Source organism: Taudactylus pleione, unplaced genomic scaffold (assembly GCF_031769625.1).
Source record: "Taudactylus pleione unplaced genomic scaffold, aTauple2 ptg000121l, whole genome shotgun sequence".
Taxonomy (NCBI): Eukaryota; Metazoa; Chordata; class Amphibia; order Anura; family Myobatrachidae; genus Taudactylus; species Taudactylus pleione.
Genome location: NW_028284523.1, coordinates 9,942,809 through 9,962,369, shown reverse-complemented (window position 1 = coordinate 9,962,369; position 19,561 = coordinate 9,942,809). Strand labels below are relative to the sequence as shown.

The 19,561-nt window shown below is 41.4% G+C and overlaps 1 protein-coding gene across 2 annotated transcripts in view; it reads left to right on the top strand.

The window, feature by feature from the left end:
- The window catches only part of CDH23 (cadherin related 23), a 1,221,584-nt gene that overhangs the window by 1,054,655 nt on the left and 147,368 nt on the right, over nt 1-19,561 (top strand). For both annotated transcript variants that reach the window (XM_088472189.1, XM_088472187.1), the window contains 6 exons: nt 6,313-6,446; nt 6,675-6,884; nt 7,183-7,290; nt 7,865-7,967; nt 11,023-11,148; nt 16,097-16,300. In XM_088472189.1, coding sequence (XP_088328315.1) covers nt 6,313-6,446; nt 6,675-6,884; nt 7,183-7,290; nt 7,865-7,967; nt 11,023-11,148; nt 16,097-16,300 — 885 coding nt within the window. The remainder of the gene's footprint in view (nt 1-6,312; nt 6,447-6,674; nt 6,885-7,182; nt 7,291-7,864; nt 7,968-11,022; nt 11,149-16,096; nt 16,301-19,561) is intronic.

Sequence of the window (19,561 nt, the reverse complement as noted above, 5' to 3'; positions counted from 1 at the left end):
AGGGCCGTGCTTGCAAGCTTACAATCTATAGGGTATATGTGTTCATACACAAGGATAGCTGCTACATATTGCATATTGGTCAGATTGCAGAGGTTATTGGTGAGCTGTATAATCCAGTCACACAGGAAAAGTTGGCCTAGGGTTAGGAGGATGTGATAGTGAAGAAAGAGAAACTGTGAGGTTATGTGTGGACTGTAAGAAGGGATGTAATTACATAGGGAAGCTATGAAGGTTATATGGGCAGTTCTGGAATCTGATAAGCCTGTCTGAAGAGGTGAGTTTACAGGGAACCCTTGAATGTTTGGAGACTAGCAGAAAGTCTTATTGTGCATTCGAAAGACTGGATGCAGCCCAAAAAAAGTCCTGTAACCGTGCATGGGAACAAGTAATACATTAATACATGTAGATAAGAGACGCAGATCTTGTGCAGAGTGGAGATGTTGGGCTGGGAGATATTTTGAGATAAGTGAGTTTGGTTAATAGCTTTATTGAAAAACAATCTAAGTTGGCCAATCCCAAAAAGTGGTTGGCACTACATACTCAATATGAAAAATATTACAGTAGAGTATATTATTATGTGTAAAAGACCAACTTAATAAGATTCAAAGCAATAGTGGTTGCTTCCTAATTTTTGGTTGGTGGTGCTCCCCTGAGTCAGAACAGTAATCACTTAGGAGAAGGAAGAGAAAAGAAGACTCTTTGTTGGAGGCAGTCTTAAAGTAGTATGAATAAATTAAAACTTAACTTTTATTTTATAAGCTTTTAGAATATAAGGGCAAAGACATTATTTTTCAACCTCCAATAATATTTAAATACAGCCAATAATTACAAACAAACATAGAAATCAATATAGTTCACTGCCAATTTTTGTTAATACAGGCAAAAGGCGATTATTAAGTGGTTAGATTCAACACAATATATTTATCTATTATTGATCATTCAAAAAACATCCATAACAAACCAAAGAAACCTTCTTTCTAATTTTGAAAAATTATCAGAGAAACAAATCTACATAGATTCTACATAGTATTTTGTCAGATGGTTTATCCTGCATATATACTGTTATAGGAAAAATCATTGCATCCATTTTGTACCAATATGTTGCAACATGTTGCAGTGCAGTTGCTAGCAGAAAGACAATTAGTATCAATATGTTGCAATGCAGCAGCTCAAGAGCTGGCAGAGAGACAATTGTTATTCATGTAGCAAAAAAAACAGAAAAATAAATCCCTATAGTTTTTTTCACTCAGTGGATAGAACACAGTCCTGCTGAAAAAAATATATTTGCATGAAATTAATCAGCAGTAGAGATATATTTTAGTCTCAAAAACTGGTAATGCAGAGTGCATTGTAGTAATCACATTTATTAGGTATGTACTAATTGCTCACGGTGGAGCTTCATCCTGCTTAGTGAGCAGGATGGTCAATATTTTTTTACCCTTATTAAATGTGCTGTAGAGAATACACATTAAGCACAATTGCCACAGATTTGGGTTAATAGAGATTTGACTCACTGCAAGGAACACACCATTTAAACCTTTAGTAGGTTGACAGGCAGGTGAATCCCCTTGCACTTCTGCTGTCTGATCAGCATACATATAGTAGAGGGTGATAGATGAGAGAGTGAAGGGGCCCTGCCTGGGGTGAAAGATAGTTGGAAATGCACTTCTGCTGTCTGATCAGCATACATATAGTAGAGGGTGATAGATGAGAGAGTGAAGGGGCCCTGCCTGGGGTGAAAGATAGTTGGAAATGCACTTCTGCTGTCTGATCAGCATATACATATAGTAGAGTGTGATAGATGAGAGAGTGAAGGGGCCCTGCCTGGGGTGAAAGATAGTTGGAAATGCACTTTTGCTGTCTGATCAGCATATACATATAGTAGAGGGTGATAGATGAGAGTGTGAAGGGGCCCTGCCTGTGGTGAAAGATAGTTGGAAATGCACTTCTGCTGTCTGATCAGCATATACATATAGTAGAGGGTGATAGATGAGAGAGTGAAGGAGCCCTGCCTGGGGTGAAAGATAGTTGGAAATGCACTTCTGCTGTCTGATCAGCATATACATATAGTAGAGGGTGATAGATGAGAGAGTGAAGGGGCCCTGCCTGTGGTGAAAGATTGTTGGAAATGCACTTCTGTTGTTGTGACAGTAACCACCCATCTGTGCTGGTGTCAGACCACAATGCAGCACTAGATGGGGGAAGTTCCAATGAGAGAGCATGAACAACGGGGTGTCTAGGAGTATGTGCAGTGGTCTGTATGCAGGTATTGCAGTACTATTTCAATAACAAAGCATAAGGTAAAGACGCTGGTAGATTACATCACCATCTCCCTGCATGAGTATTTGCTTCAGTGGTCATATTCCTATGGAGATGGCTGCGTCCTTGTTTGCTGGAGATGACGATCGTTTCGCCTAGAGGGCTTGTTCACATCATGACAGGTGAAGTATTGCCCAGCAGAGCTCCTCCTTTATGTGGGGTCAATTTCAGTAATTAATTCAATTAATTAGATGGAGAGAGTTTTTTTAAACACACTTTATCTGGGACATATTGTATATTATAGTCACTAAGCACTAATCCTATCTATGACACTTGCTTACCAACAGGATGGATGGGTAACCAGCCTTATAATCCTCACTGAAACATTCCTATGGAAGTAAATCTTTACCTATATTAAGCTGTCATCACGGCCATATTTGGAATGGTGTCAGAACATTAAGGAACAGGCATAGTTATGATATAATCATAAGGCGCTATCCGAGTATTCAGTGTCTCATATGTATGTACCAGAAAGTTAGTTCCAATTATTAAGTGTTCAATGCTATTAGCTCCCTGCACACCATTTCAGCCATCGGCACTATATGGGTGTATATGTGTATTTACTAGAGTTGAGCGGGTCCGGTTCTCTGAGACCCGGACCCTCCCGAACTTTGCGATCTGGGCCGGAAACCTAGTCTGGCTCGAGTTTTGCCGACTACCTCGAATCCCAAAATGAGGCAAAACGTCATCCTCCCGCTGTCGGATTCTCGCGGGTTTTCGATTCTCTAAAGGTCCCGGTGATCTGCGCTATTTTCACTCTGGCTGTGAAGAGTGTACAGAGCAGACGTGCTCTGTTCTTCTCTATTGTTCAAAGGTGCAGTGTTGTCGGGCTGGGTCTGCAGTACATAAAGTGGGGGGTGCTGCTGTGTCACTGTTGTCCTGTCAATCAAGGGGCTCTGTTCTTCTCTGTTGTTCAAGGGTGCAGTGTTGTTGGGCTGGGGCTGCAGTACATAAAGTGGGGGGTGCTGCTTTGTCACTGTTGTCCTGTCAATCAAGGGTCTAGGGCTGTAGTTCATAAAGGGGTGCTGTGTCGTCCAGGGGTGCTCTGTCAATCCAGGGGTGCTCTTCTCCAGTGTAAAAAAAATAAAAGTTAAAATTAATAATTATCATTCCACAAAAAATAAAAGATCTTTTTTTTCTTCTGTGTGCTAGCTACACTGTTATTATTCAGTGACACTGCCGGCCAGACCGCAGTTTATCATCCACGTATTTGTGACTCTGCAGGTCGTCCGTCCGCACTCCGCAGGGGTGCTTTGTTGTCCATAAAGGGATGCTGTGTTGTTCATCAAGGTACTGCTGCCTCGTCCAGGGGTGCTCTTCCCCAGTATAAAAAAAATAAAAGTGAAATAAAATTATCATTTCACAAAAAATAAAAAAAAAGATCTGTTTATCATTTTTTTTTGTGTGTCTGTTAGCTACGCTATTATTGTTCGGTGACACTGCCGGCCAGACCACAATTTATTATCCACGTATTGTGACACTGTAAGTGGTAGCGCAGTGAGTTATTCTTGTTCATATAAAATATTGTGACTCTGTAGGTGGCAGCGCAGTGTGTTATTCTCTTCTTCTTATTCATAAAAAAATAGTGTGACACTAAGTGGTAGCACAGTGTCTTATTCTTATTCATAAAAAATATTGTGACACTGTAAGCGGTAGCAAAGTGTGTTATTCTTTTCTTATTCATAAATCATATTGTGACATTAAGTGGTAGCGCAGTGTGTTATTCTTTTATTATTCATAAAAAATATTGTGACACTGTAGGTCATTGATACCGCAGTGTAATATTTAAAATTGGTACAAATTGACGTGTGTGCTGTATCCCACTTCATTCGTGTTTGTTGATATGGAAAACAATCAGTTGAGAGGAGAGCGGGAACCACATACTAGTGTTGGAGCCAGTGCCTCCAGTTATGACTATACTAGTCCGTCTACATCATCTACCCAAGGGCATACAGGGCATCAGTCAGGACATCTAAAATCAAAGAACCAATCTTTTACAGTGGTAAAGAAAAAAACATCAAAGGGAAAGTTAGCTGCAGAAAGACATAAAATGGGCAATATGCCTTTCACCATACAAACTGGCAAGGAAAGGCTAAGGCCTCTTATGAAGATGTAAGCACTTCTCCCTGTAGACATTTAAAAAAAAAGGAAAATCGTTAAAGCACAGGAACCAACTGTGTGCTCAGAAATGTCACAAATCCCTGAAGAGAGTCTATGTGTCGGCAGGTGCTATGTGTGAGCCTGACCTTTCCAAAACAGTACTAGAAGAGGAGCCTCCTTCCACCACTGGTGCATTATCCTCTGCAAATGTGGGGATGAGCAGCACAAGTCAACATGCTGACATAGAAATCATGGATGCTTCTGTGGAAGTGCACCAGGATGAGGAGGATATTTGTGTAGCTGACGCTAACAAAGATGTTGATGATGCAGATGCTGTTGATGAGGATGTTGATTGTTTAAATCAGGCCCAAGTGGAAACAGTTGTTTCCCATGATAAGGAAAAGCCCATTGTCATGTCTGGGCATAAAACAAAGACATCTTCTTTTATGTTTGGAATAATTTCTACCCAAATCCGGACAACAATTGTCAAGCCATCTGTACACATTGTCATGCCAGAGTAAGTAGAGGTAGGGACCATAACCATCTAGGAACCTCCTCCCTGTTAAGTCATCTACAGATCATCCACCCAATGTGTTTGCAAAATTCAGAGACTTTGACTAAAAAAGTAACAGCAAGCAGTTCAGCGTCAGCTAGCTCCCTTCTCTCTGCTAGATCCAAGCACCTGGCATCTTCACCACCGACACCTTCATCAACAATATCCTCAATCAATCAATATCAGAACGTCCTACATGATTATACTTATTCACTCTATAGTTTTACTTTTTAAAATAGTGGCATGCAGAGGGGTATAACAATAAAATATATTGTGATTTTCCTCAGATATCCCAAACTCTTATCTTGCACCACATTACAAATCATAATAGCCTTTATAGGATATTTCCCAATTTGTTTTAGAATGTGTTGCATAAGAATATCTGTATTGTCTATGTATTTTGCATTATCTCTCAGAAGTAACTAAGTGGGAGATGTACTAAGCCCTGGAGATAGAAAAAGTGAGAGATAGAGGGGAAGATGTATAGTATGAAGGGGCAATATTTGTGCACAGTAACTGTGCATGTTATGCGATGTAGTTACTGCTTCCTTGCATGTAATAATGCAGGGGAGTCATCACAATGACAGGAGTGCTATGCATCCCTGTCATTATCGGCACCACTATACATAGGGAATGTATGAATGGTCAGTGGCATTAACCCTTCCAATAATTGCAGCTATCGATTTTGACAGCTGCAGTTGTCGTTGCCGCACCACTGCACTGTACATGACTGTCGGAAAATATGCAGCCAGGGGCGTGCTTACAAAAAAACAAAGTTTTTCTTTCAAAAAAGCTGCGGGTGGCGCTTTGTATTTCTGACTGGCCAATGCGCAGATTCACTGCAAGTGCCAGTCAGATGCCGAAAGAGGGAGAATGTGATTCACCGGATAGGTAATTTAACACAGCAAAAGTTTTTTTAATACATGTCGTCGGTATTTGGCCCTGCTTCGCCTCAATACTGGGCGAAGCAGGACCATGCAGTTACTGAACGGTAGGAACATTTTCATACATTTCCGCCAAAGTGCTAACCAATTAGCTTCTAAAGGCCCCCATACATCAGAGATTGATTGCGGCAATCGTGCAATTTGCAATCGATTGTGTATAAATATCTTTCCCTTTTTCAATTGATTGCAAATTGCACGATTGCTGCAATCAATCTCTGATGTATGGGGGCCTTAACTGTCATGTACAGGCTGTGTTTGAAAAATGACAGGAGCTGATTGGTTTGTACTTTATCTCGCCAAGATTTGATGCATCTCCCCCAAAATTACTTAACTTTAAGTCATTGTCATGTAATATTAATAGAATAAACTTTCATGACTGTCTGCTCTCCTTGACAGGGGAATTTGTAATATCTTCAGTCGAGGGCGATTTGAGAGTTCGAAAGGATTATGAACTGGATCGAGAGAACATTGCTTTCTACAACATTACTATTATGGCAAAGGACAGAGGCAATCCGCCATTCAGTGCGACGGTAAAGCCATTTCTATTTTTTTCTATATGTTTTGTATTTGATATGATAACTAGTTACATGGCTGCTTTTTATTAGGTATGTTTTTTTAAAACGATACTTTTGCTATAAATATAATGTAATTAGTTATTTAATGGAAGCAGATGGGATCATATTTTAGGTAACATTATTTTTTGACACTGATGTAACCCATTAATTTTGGAGCTAACTCTGTTTCTTACTCCCATTTAGACTGTTGTTGGCGTGCGTGTATTAGATATCAATGACAATGATCCTGTTATCCTCAACCTCCCCTTAAATATAACCATCAGCGAGAACACACCTGTATCAACACCTATCACCAGAATTCTGGCTAGTGATGCCGACACTGGGCGTAATGCCATTCTGACCTTTAACATAACTGCAGGGAATGGGGAGAATATATTTTTCATCAATGAAAACGTAAGTCTACATCTAAATATCAGGAAATAATAGAGTGATTAAAGCCGAATTAGCAATAATAGAAAATAGGTACAGCTATTTCAGATATTAAACCACATATAAACTGTCAGCTCGAATTTTATAGAACTTTAACAATTTTATACCATCCCAATTCTTTGAATTGTTTTAAGGTGTGTAAAACTTGCTTCATTGACCAAATATCTCTTTGTTCCAGTAGGAATGCAGTGTTACTTTAAAGTAATTGGTGAGTCTGTTATTTATAATGTCCATGCTTGTTTGTACGCCTTTTTCTTTTCAGTCAGGAATAGTTTATGTGAATCGCCAACTGGACAGAGAGAAAGTTTCTGAGTACAGGCTAACGGTGACTGTGAAGGACAATCCAGAAAATATACGTAACTCTAGAAGGGTGAGGCTATAGTTAAGATAACTTTGGTTATGTGTGTTATATTAGTTATATCTATGCTGATATATGCATTTAGAACAACTTGTGTTTATCAACATGGACATAGTTTTGCATCAGTTCTTTTTGGGTGAGCCAGTGAAATTAAATTTTTTAGGCTGCTGTTATTGAAAATGTAGTCGAAAACTTTCCAAACAGTTCACAGTTAGTACATCATTAGCTTATGTTCGTAGTCAGATTATTTTGTGATGCTTTATAATATATTGGTTGAGACTAGGGATGTGCAGGCTCGGATTAGTTCGGATTTTCCAGCTAAATTCGGATTTTTCCCGCCAAAAATAGTGTCTCAGAAAGAGGCAAAACATCATCTTTCATGGACAGACATCATCTTTCATGGACTTTTGTCCAGAAATGATGATGTTTGTCCATGAATGATGACGTTTTGCCTTTTTTCTGAGACCCGATTTTTGGCAGGAAAAATACGAACTTGGCTGGAAAATCCGAACTAATCCGAGCCTGCACATCCATAGTTGAGACATCATACAATTCGTGAACCAGACCTGTTTGTTTCTCTGATCAGGATTTTGACCTGTTGATTGTGACAGTCTCCGATGAGAATGATAACCGACCTGTGTTCTCTCAAGGATCATATCAGGCAGAGATCGTGGAGAACTCTCCAGCAGGTAGTATAGAATATAAGTAAAGGTTGTTATTCTAATTCATATCACTTTGAAATAGTTTTTTTCCAGGAATGAAAAGAATACAAATGATATCATTTATACATGGGTACTGCTGCGTTCCATACAGGTTGTTGGTAAATCACTGCTTGACATTATTATGCTATAATTGTTTTAGCGATCTTCCATGGTAAACTGTTTCTAAGTAGACACTGGAAATATGCAATAGAAAGATATAGTTAATTAAAAGAAATAGATATTTATTTTTGACATTGTCATTTGATATATATGTATCTGGTGATAATGATAAAATGTTTCATTTGTCAGTAAAATGAAAAATAAAATATAATATTTCCTGATCTGCAGTAAGGAACCCCAGTGTCAGATGCTGGAAATAACTTTGCACAGTTCACTGAGGAGTCTATTTACGAAGCCGTGGATGGAGATAAAGTACCAACCTTCCAGTTTCTGTCATTTTTCAAACACACCCTGTGACATGGCAGTTAGGAGCTGATTGGCTGGTACTTTATCTCAGTTCACTTTATCTCCATCCAAGGCTTAGTAAATAGACCACTCAGTCTTCAAAGAATGATTGCACAGTAGAAAGATGCTATCGGATTCAAATATCTTTCATTCCTTCTCCAAAAATCTTATTAAACATTTTTGCCATTAATAAAAGCAGTGCACCATAATGGCAGGTCAAGCAAGGATGATTAGAACGGGATTTATCCCCTGGGCCAATATTTTATTTAAATATTTACTATGTAATACATAGTAATACATAGTATGCGGATGATATATATATATATATATATATATATATATATATATATGTATATATGTGTGTGTATGTATGCATGTTATTAATAGTATAAAGATGGACAGGCTTTTTTCACTGCTGCACATATGTACATAGTTTCTATTCACAGTCATTTATTAAGTACACTGTCATTGTGTATCTGGTAAATAGGCCTCACAAGCTCTTACAAGCCTTATTCTTGCTGATTGTATCACTGCTATGTGCTTGCCTCCCAAGTCAATTAGGTGATTTTTTAATGCCATAGTAATGCAACATTAAAGAGATTACAAGAAACCATAGATTTTCACTAGCACTTATCTTCACTATTTAGAATAGGGCATATAGATTCCCAGATAACATTCTCACTTATTACTATTGTGGATAAAAACATCAACAGGCATGTGTAGCCGGCATAGACAATCTACATAATATGCCACTGTACTGTACTTTGCAGGCTGTATATTGCCCTGTGATGTACCTCATTATTATAAGTATTGTACATGACTTGTTGCTGAAATTGAGGTGCGGCCATTGGCAGATGCACAGGAATAGTTAAAAACATAAAATATGACACTTATCAGTATTCCACAATAATGCCTCTTTGGAAGGTGAATTGTTATTACTAACTGAATATAGGTATGTAGTCAGGATACCGGCGGACGCTATCCCACCCGACGATATCCATGACACTGACATTCCGACATGGGACTAAAGATAGGCGTCAAAATCCCGACACCTATCATTAGTCCCAGTACAATATCCTGACACCCGGCATACCGAACAAAGGTAAGCCTGGTGTTTTAGCATTTTGCCGCAGGGGGGGAGGTTCAGGTTTAGGGACCCCCTGGGGGACTTAGGGTTAGGCACCCCCCTGGGAGGGTTAGGGTAGGGAAAGGGGAGGGTTAGGGTTAGGTACCACTAGGGGGAGTTAGAGTTAGGCACCCCCCCAGGAGGGTTAGGTTTAGGGTGCGGGGAGGGGGGGTTAAGTTTAGGCACTAACGGGGGGAGGTTAGGTTTAGGCACTAAGGGGGAAGGTTAGGGTTAGGAACCCCTAAGGGAGGGTTAGAGGAGGGAGAGGAGAGGGTTAGGGTACTTACTAGCTGCAGTCGGGATTTCGATCTGTCGGTTTGCCGCTGTCGGTATTGGATCCCGCGGCTAAACAGCCATCGGCATTACATACCGATTCCCTGAATATATGCTTCTTGACTCACATGAAACCTGTCTGCACTGCAGTCCTACTGCAAAACCATATGTTAGACATGAGCTGGATAGATCTTTCTCATAAACAACTTGGCAGGTAATTATTTAAAAGCATGGAAATATAAGACAGCACTGCACATTTTATTTTTATAATTAAGTCGATACTACAGTGACTGTGGAATTATGACACATAAATGTGCCCTGAAAGGATTAAAGTGTTAGAATATAAGCACTAACTATGTATGTGGGTTGGGTACAGGATGCAGGCGCTGGGGAACCCAGCATCCAGACAGGGAGAGGATACCGACACCTGTAGGTCAGTATTCTAACCCTCCCACTCTCCCTACCCCTAATCCTCCCTCCCCACTGCCTAATCCTAACCTCACCCTCTAGTGCCTAAACCTAACCACCCCCACACCTTTAACCTAACCCTCCCCCCGTAGTGCCTAACCCTAACTCTCCCCCTAGTGCCTAACTGTAACCCATAATCCTCCCCCTAACCACAGTACTTACCATCAGGATACAAGCGCTGGGTTTGTGACAGGTGTCGGCATTCCGACTCCGGCATTCTAAGCGCCGGCATCCCGCACGCTGGGATTATGGCCGCACACCATGTATATTACTTATATCTACTGAACTTCTAACACATGGGTTCTGGCTATTCAGATATTAATATCTATCTATTTAGAGGTGTACCAAGAACAAAAGAAGACCTTAGAAGACGCTGCATATAAAGATCATCAAGAGCTCAGCAGTCCAAGCCTTGATATCCCATTGCTAATTCTCCACATGCAGAAGGATTGATCATATCTGTTTCCCTACAGGAGATTAGGACTGTTTGGGTCAATTCAGTCTGCTATGGCGACAACAGCCTGAGCCATCACTAAAGCATATGTGTCTAAACCTCATCTTGTATCCCTCATTCATTATTAATGTTTGTCACAGCAAGTCATGGGATCTGTTGGGGACAGAAGGGGGGTGGGGGGGATTTGGGAGGAAGTGATCTACAGAAGCTCATTGTGACATCTGTTTGCAAGATTCTGACTCTTATGTTTGATCTAGGATCACCTATCAATGTCCTGAATGGGCCTATTATAGCTTTAGATAATGACTTAGGACCAAATGCTGTGGTGTCATACCGACTACTTGGGGCTCAAATGGATTTATTTACAATGCACAACAGCACAGGTAAGACTGTATTCACTTTATACCCAGTATGTGCTTCTAAATAATACACATTATACCTAAATATCATTCTATGAAGGACATATTTGTGTCATCATGCTTAAAATTGTTTTAAGTGTTACAAATGCATGAATAGATACACATTATAATCCAATTTAAAATGCACCTACATTACTGTCAGAAATATTCTTATTTTTACAATTTCCATTAGGTAGACTAGGTTAGGTAATATATGACACAGCCAAATAGATTATTTCACCTGGTCATAATTAATGAACTACTGAATAATTAGTTTTTTGGGTGTAATTTAGTACCAAACCTGACAATGACTAGCCTACACTCGGCCTAAACTCGGTGTGGGTTGAACTAATATTCATGACAATGCATTCTATTAGTTTAGACAAGCACAGAAGTAAAAGCTATCAATTCCTAAATTATATAATTGGTTTATAGCAGTGGTTTCCAAACTCTTTTGGTTCACAGCACCCCCAGGCCCTCAGAAATAGGAGGATATTCAGTTAGGGGTGAGGTTCTGTTTATGTCATCTGGCAGGAAAACATGACTAGTTTTTGTTCGCACCCCATATAAGTGCTTGTAAAAATGAGTTAGGTTGTCCTACATAATAACCTGATAGGTGTGTAGACAGAAATTGACACTTAATTTAACTTACCCCAAAAAGGGGGTGACAGAGACAGAAACACAGAGGGGGATCAGAGGCTCACACAGAGGATGCCACAAACATGGAAGGATGGGAAGACAGGAGTCAGAGGTGGGCAAGGGAGAAGAGGGGACACTACTTACATTGAACTCTACCTAGGGGCCCAAGATTCACCTTATTCACCCTCGATAACGCGTCCTGAAAAAACTCTAACAGGCGAAAAGTGTTGGCAGTGTTGGGGAAATCAGCCTGTCACCCCCCAAAAGATTTAGGATCAATATAGCTGTCCCCGATTAACCCTACTGAAGCTATTTGGGGTACTTAAGTGCTGTCAATTGCTCCATAATAGTGGCTTTGCACAAGTGGTGAAGAATAATATTAAGCAGGTTTTTTTTGAGTGAAAATAAGTAGTCCTGTCAAATTTGGGGTACTAAATTCAAGTTTTAAGTGCTGCAAAAAACGCACCTTCAGCAAACATCTGCAAATTAAAAAAACACCTTCCCCATACTATCAGACCCCCCAGAAGTCTATTTCGCTAGTTTTTGTGTTTGTACCCCCACTTTGTACTTTTTTTTGCCCCCATTTTCAAAGTGCTTTTTTGCGGTGTTCCTCTTTTTTTCTTTGCGTTTTTTTGATGCAGTTATCCTTTGGGGGTCGGTCCAAAGGGTGCAGAGTGGTTTCCGCCCCTTTGCACCTCAAAACCGCAAACCTGCACTTTTTTCCGCCGGTTATTCAAAGGCATAACTTTTTCGCCTATTACATTGCATTAACTTTCTGTGTACACGAAAAGTCTTTGCAATTGAATACGGCAAATAGTTTCTGCCTGGCGAAAAGCCGCAATCGGCGATACTTTTTCGCCAATCACGGCTTTCGCACCTAATTGAATACGGCCCTTAGTTGTTAGCAGAAATAAGTACTTTTTTTTACCAAAGTGTAAATGTCACATCAAATTCCAGTCTCCTATAACTTTGTTACCACCCTTATATTTTATAAGTATTGCTCGGTTTAGCCTCTTTTATTCCTGAAATGAAATGAAATTAGAGAGAATGTCTTGGCAGTAAACCATCAGTGCTCATTATGTTCTCACTATGCAGAGGAGAAGTAGAAAAGAGGGGAAGTTGAAAAGAAGGTGGGACAGCACAACCACGCAGCCTGTGTATATGTCCACATGCTCCTCTCTAAGGCTAACAGGCAGTGTGCTGTGCACCACCCCTAAGAGTGTGCCGTGAACAGAGATGTCACAAAGGGTGCATGCATCATCGATCATCACTGCTCACCGCTCAGTTACACCTTCCAAAGGGTTGACACCAAAATAGCAGAGCAGCGGCCTACACCCCCTTAGTGACACCACTGGCTGTGAAATACAGTTTGGGAACTACTAGTTTATAGTGATCTAATAAGTTATTTTGACAAATTGGTTGCCTTCATTCTTTATATGTTGTCAAAAATGTAGTGGTTTGAACAAAAGACTAAAGGGTCTATTTACTAAGCCTTCGATGGAGATAAAGTGGATGGATATAAAGTACAATCCAACCAGCTCCTAACTGGCATTTTTCAAACACAGCCTGTGACATGGCAGTTAGGAGCCGAGGTTACTTTATCTCCGTTCACTTTGTCTCTATGCAAGGCTTAGTAAATAGGCCCCTAAGGAAGAGATGTGCTAAGCTCTGGAAAGTGATAAATTGGGGAGTGATAAACTACCAACCATTCAGCTCCTAACTGTCATGTTACAGGCTGTGTTTGAAAAATGTCAGTTAGGAGCTGATTAGTTGGCAGTTTATCACTTCCCAAATTATCACTTTCCAGAGCTTAATATATCCACCCCTTCATAAAATGCTCATGTTTTAGATAATGATACCTTTATATAACAGCTCCTATTTAGACATCTTGGTATTGCACCAGTGCATGTACATGGTTCACTTCTACAGTAAGTATACACTTTAGGGAAATATCTCCACAAACGTAGGTTTGATGAGAGGTTGAAAGAGCTCAAGAAGCACATTGTGCAAAAGTGTAAATGTCACATCACAGTCCAGTCTCCTATTACTTTACCACCCTTATAAGTTATAAGTATTGGTCGGTTTAGCCTCTTTTATTCCTGAAATTAAGTATGAGAGTGGATAGTTGTCTTTTCTTCTATTTATTTGTTACCTTTTGGAATGTTGAAAGTTTTTTTCTTTACATTAGTCAAAGTGCACCTAGCAATATGCTTTTTCTCTGTTTAAGTGCATTCAAAATGTGCCCCATTACACATATTAGACCAGAAATGATCTCCACTCTTCTCTCAACTGGTTTGAAAGTTAAATCCTTTCTCAGGGTGTGAAATACTGTTTGCCCTTCTCCATAATAATGAAAACTCCTAAAAATGGTCCCTATTCACCCATTTATCTCATTTCAATCGTCAATTGCCACTAAATGAAATCTAGTTTTTTCACTACTCTGCAAGACTAGGTGCACCACCAGTGTGCCTACTCTGTATGTAGCTTGTTTAATCTCACTATAGCCAGCTCTTTTTCTTGGCTGGCAAAGACTTCTGCTACCTAGCAAACTTAGACAAATGTTTTCACAACCTATACCATTGGGTGAATATCTTTGTACATCAGAATATATTGAGGTACCCAAAACCACATGTGCTGCATCTTTGCTGCTTTTACGCTTTGTACTCATAGGAGGTCAATGATAGATAATAGTTATACATCTAATTTCACTAATATAAATGTATTATTTAAAAACATTTACATTTAATTTCATATGTAATTTTATTGGCATATAAATTAAGTTGTTTGTCCTGATAGTTTTGATCTGAGAACTGATTTGCATAAGATATGGGGGTCTCATTCAGACTAGAGATGTGCAGGCTCGGATAGGTTCGAGTTTGCACGTGGAGTTCGGATTTTTCCCTCCAAAAAAACGGAACTCAGAACGAGGCAAAACGTCATCTTACATGGACGAACATCATCATTCCTGGTCTTTTGTCCAGGAATGATGATGTTCGTCCATGTAAGATGACGTTTTGCCTCGTTCTGAGTTCCGTTTTTTTGGAGGGAAAAATCCGAACTCCACGTGCAAACTCGAACCTATCCGAGCCTGCACATCCCTAATTCAGACCCACTCGCAAGCGCTTGCAAGCGGGTCGATGTTGAGGCCTTGCGCACGCGCAGCAGCTGCACTGCGCGTGCGCAAGCCCCGGAGTGTGAGAAATTCTCTTGCTCCGGGGCTCACTACAAAAGGGGCAGCTGTCGATGGTGATCGACAGCTCGCAGCGTTTTGTAGGCGGGGTGGGGGAGTGGCTGGCCAAACAGAGGCATTCCCAAAGGAACATCTGCCGTTTGGGGGCGGCCCCGCTGACATCACTCGTGATGTCAGTGGTGAGCCAAAAGCTCACTGGGGCTTGTGGCAGTCGAGACCCTACCACAAGGGTCTCGTCGCAAGCCCCGATGGTCGCGATGGTTTTGACCATCGCCATAGGCAGACACAGGGGGGGGTTTCCGTCTGCCTGGAAACCCCCCTCCCCAGCCCACACCATGACCACAATAGAAATAGTAATATGATCGAATTTTACTAGCGCTGTATGTTCTTCTCAGTATCATAAATTAAATAAATAGCACCACCTGTGGATCTTTTAACAAGTATCAGCCAGCAATAAATACACCTGTGCACCAATTAGGGGATTTGTAAAACATGCACTGTTAGGGATGCACTGCTATAGAGCCCAATATTTACATATATGTCCAGGGCAGTGCTAGGTTCTTCTGCTGCTCCCCCAGACTTCCGGACTTGCTCCCATGCTTTGGAATGGTGCCCACATCTAAAATAAAAAGATTCAGCTCAAGCAGGATAGCCCTACTGCCGCATTTAATGGCTTACTATGATCTCTGGTCCTGTATATGCTGGAATTATGACACACAATACACTTTGTATGACGCAAATTAAAGCTGGATAAGTGGTAATTATGTCCTCTTCATGGACTGGCCACACTCACTCTAAAATCAAGCATTTGGAAACCCCCCTCTAGAAATCATGCGTTTGCCACTGATCGCGACCATCAACCTGACCGCTCGCTAAAGCTGTGGGTGGTCACCCACAGCTTAGCGAGCGGCCAGGGGGCCGGCTCATTACACAGAAGTGGCCGCCCTCATTCAGAGCGAGCGCTCGCACTTTGCGAGCAGCTCTGAATGAGGTCCATAGTGTATATATTAATAATATAATGTGGCTACATTAAGTAATTGAACAATTAAGTTAACAATTGGTCTTTGAGATATTTTATTTGTTTGATAATCTTCTTTATTGTAGGTGTTGTGGCTGTGAAAGTGGGCAAAGTTATAGACAGAGAAGCTTACTCTGTCCCTGTGCTGAATCTCACCCTGGTGGCAGAGGATATCGGCAAGTTGAATGACACAGCCATTCTTGTTTTAACAATATTAGATGCTAATGACAATAGGCCCATCTTTAGTCCACTGAGTGTTGTTGTGCATCTCCAGGAGAACAGCCCGCCAGGTAAGATATTCTGTAAAGTATTGTCATTAATAAAAGAAGACATTGAGCGTTCCCCAATTACAATACAATACATGCATTTTTACATGATATATTTTCTCCTCCTAAAGATGAAGAGCAATGTTTAAAAAAACAATTTATTTATTTGCAAAACTGGTGGTTCCATCACTTGTCATGAGTTGATTTTTTTTCAAACCTGCAAAGTAAGGGCTAAATTTAGGTTCAACACATTCATGCTCTGAATTACATAGATACAAGTGGGATTTGTATAATCAGTATAGAGAGAATGTACCAAATGTGCAAACTTCATAAAATCTGAATTCCAAAAAGCTTAGGTTTTGGAACTTAGCCCTGTAAGCAAACTATATGCAAAATGTCAGAAAAGGCAATAAAGTGATAGGTTGTCAACATGTGCACATAGGGGGAATTCAATTAGCTGTGATAAATTACTGCAGTCTAATTGATTCCCGGGACTATCAAATTAGTCCAGAAGCTCTTCTGCATCTGGGATTTTATTTCAGAACCTCAGTAGGCTCCAAAAAAAATCCCCCTAAGAATAATTAGCCTGTTTTCGGGATGCCACCTGCAAAAAAAACACATAGAATCTGTAATAAGTTCACGGACCTATGTGTTTTTGCCCAAAAACAGATAATTTTTTCAGGAGAAAAAAGGGCTCTATTTGAATTGCCTGAAGCTTTAAAACAAGGAAAAGTCCAATCTTTCACCTTCAAAAAATTATCAGGGCTAATTGAATACCGGGCATAGAGGTGAACAGTTCCCGGTGATGCCTAATAAGCTTCCAAAAATACAAAGCGGCTGCTTTTTATGTAAATCAGACTAAAATCACAAACAAATCTGAAAAAGAATCTAAGGCACCACTAGTGATATAAATATTCAGCTTATCTGAACCATAAGTGAAGCAATGTCCAAACATCTGGAATTCCAAACCAGATACTGAAAAACAAAATAAAGAGTCAGTACTCCTGACTCTGCTGCCAAAAATAACGTAAAAGTGTCACTTTAAAACACCCAGGGTATGATTTTGAGGTGGACGGATGTAAAGCAATTTTGATGGGTGTTCTTGGCGGTAAGGGGGGAGGGATGGCTAGCATCTGCAGGCATGTCGGTGGGCATGTTGCTGGCGTGCTAGTGTCAGGGACTGCATCAGAAGATGCAGTCCCACTGACACCAGCACCAAAATTCCTTTGGACATTCTGAGCAACCGTAGGGTTTCTCAGAAGTCCGATGGTGTGGCTGATGTCTGACCAATGGTATGACTTTTTACACACCACGGCGGATTAGAGCCAAAGTGTGGGCGACTCAGTAGACAGCCCATTGGCTGCGGCATTACCATAAATTCACAGTAGCTGTTCCGACAAAAGTCACAGCCGCTACTGTGGTTATATGATGGAATACAGTGCTCTAGGCTCTTATCTGCTGTGTCCCTAGCTGCTCCATATATAGAGGTATCCCAGCCTCTCAATAAGTATAGAAATAGGTAAAGGAATGTGGTGCACTCCGGGGCACTATTCTAAAATCCTTAATCTATATCCTAACTTGGTCACTTTGCCTGATATGACTACTAAGTGAGGTGGGTATAATTCATGTATAAATCTTGTATCTATTAGTCCAAAATACAGTCCAGACTTTAAAACTGTAGGTAGGGTGTTCTTAAAATCAAGTCCATATATAGTCCCAACAGTAATGTCTTATGGTTGTCCAACAATGTAGGACAACAAATCCCACTGTAGTGATTACATTCCGAAAGTCACTGAAAGAGGAAGAAGTACCGGGGAGAGGAACACGCCCGGAAGTGCGGGAAGCACGAACACGGAGATTGGTACACAGCACACACCTATTTAAGGAACAGTTCAGTGAAAAATGGGCACCCTTGAAAAAGTCAGAAATTGGATGAACTGTGTTGGGCCATGCCCCTTAGGTTTGTAAACCATTGAAATAGACTTACCACTATACTTGCCTAAGGAGATCTGGCAAGGACATTTTCATTATATATATATATCTAGTCCTTGCAACATAGGACTTTTTAAGTTACTAGCATTGTAGTATTAAAATAAACATGCTGTATGATTATTACACATGTGTTCAGTTACCATTTATACTAACACTGCATACCAGCACATAATACTAACTCCCACCACCATCTCTACGAGCACAGGGACTGAGGAAACCAGCAGGAAACACACAACAGCATTGGGTAAGTATGCAGTTTCTTACCCTATCCTGCACTATAGTGTTCTTCCATAAGTTCCTGATATTGGACCTCATTCAGACCCGCTCGCAAGCCCTGCACGTGCGCAAGCCCCGGAGCGAGAGAGAAATTCTCTCGCTCCGGAGCTCACTACAAAAGGGGCGGCTGTCGATGTTGATCAACAGCTCGCCCCGTTTTGTAGGCGTGGCGGGGGGAATGCCTGCCGTTTTGTGGGCGGCTGCACTGACATCGCCAGTGATGTCAGTGGGGAGCTTCCTGCTCGATCAGAGCAGGAAGCTCCCTGGGGCTTGCAGTTGCTGAGACCCCAACCTTAGGGTCTCGTCGCAAGCCCCGATGGTCAAGACCATCGCGACCATCAACCTGGTCGGTCGCTAAAGCGGTGGGTGGTAACCTACAGCTTAGCTAATGACCAGGAGGCCGCACTTCAAAAGAGAAACGGCCGCCCTCATTCAGAACAAGCACTCACATTTTGCGAGCGCCTCTGAATGAGGGCCACTGTGCCATAATTATATTTGAGGTGGAGAGGAGAGTGAAGAGGTTTACTGCAGCATCAGCCAGTGTGTAAGAACACCCACCCTACAGATATTACATTGTTGGACAACCATAAGACATTAATGTTGGGACTATGGGCCTAATTCAGACCCGCTCGCGAAGGACGCTCGCAAGCGGGTCGATGGTGCACTAATGCGCATGCGCACTACGGAGGGAGCTCCGTCGTGCGCATGCGCGAGACCCGCATAGCTACAGCCAAGCTGTCGCTCCGGGTCTCGCACCAAAGGGGGCGTGCTGTCGATGGTGACTGACAGCACGCCCCCTTTGGTGGGCGTGCCGGGGGCGTGGCTGCCAGATGGAGGCGTTCCCATGGGAATGCCTACCGTCTGGGTCGGGCCCCACTGACATCAGTAGTGATGTCAGTGGGAGTGATTTTGGCTCTGATAGAGCCAAAATCACTCCAGGGCTTGCGGCCACAAGACCCTACCGCAGGGTCTCGTCGCAAGCCCGATGGTCGCGATGGTCTTGACCATCGCGACCAT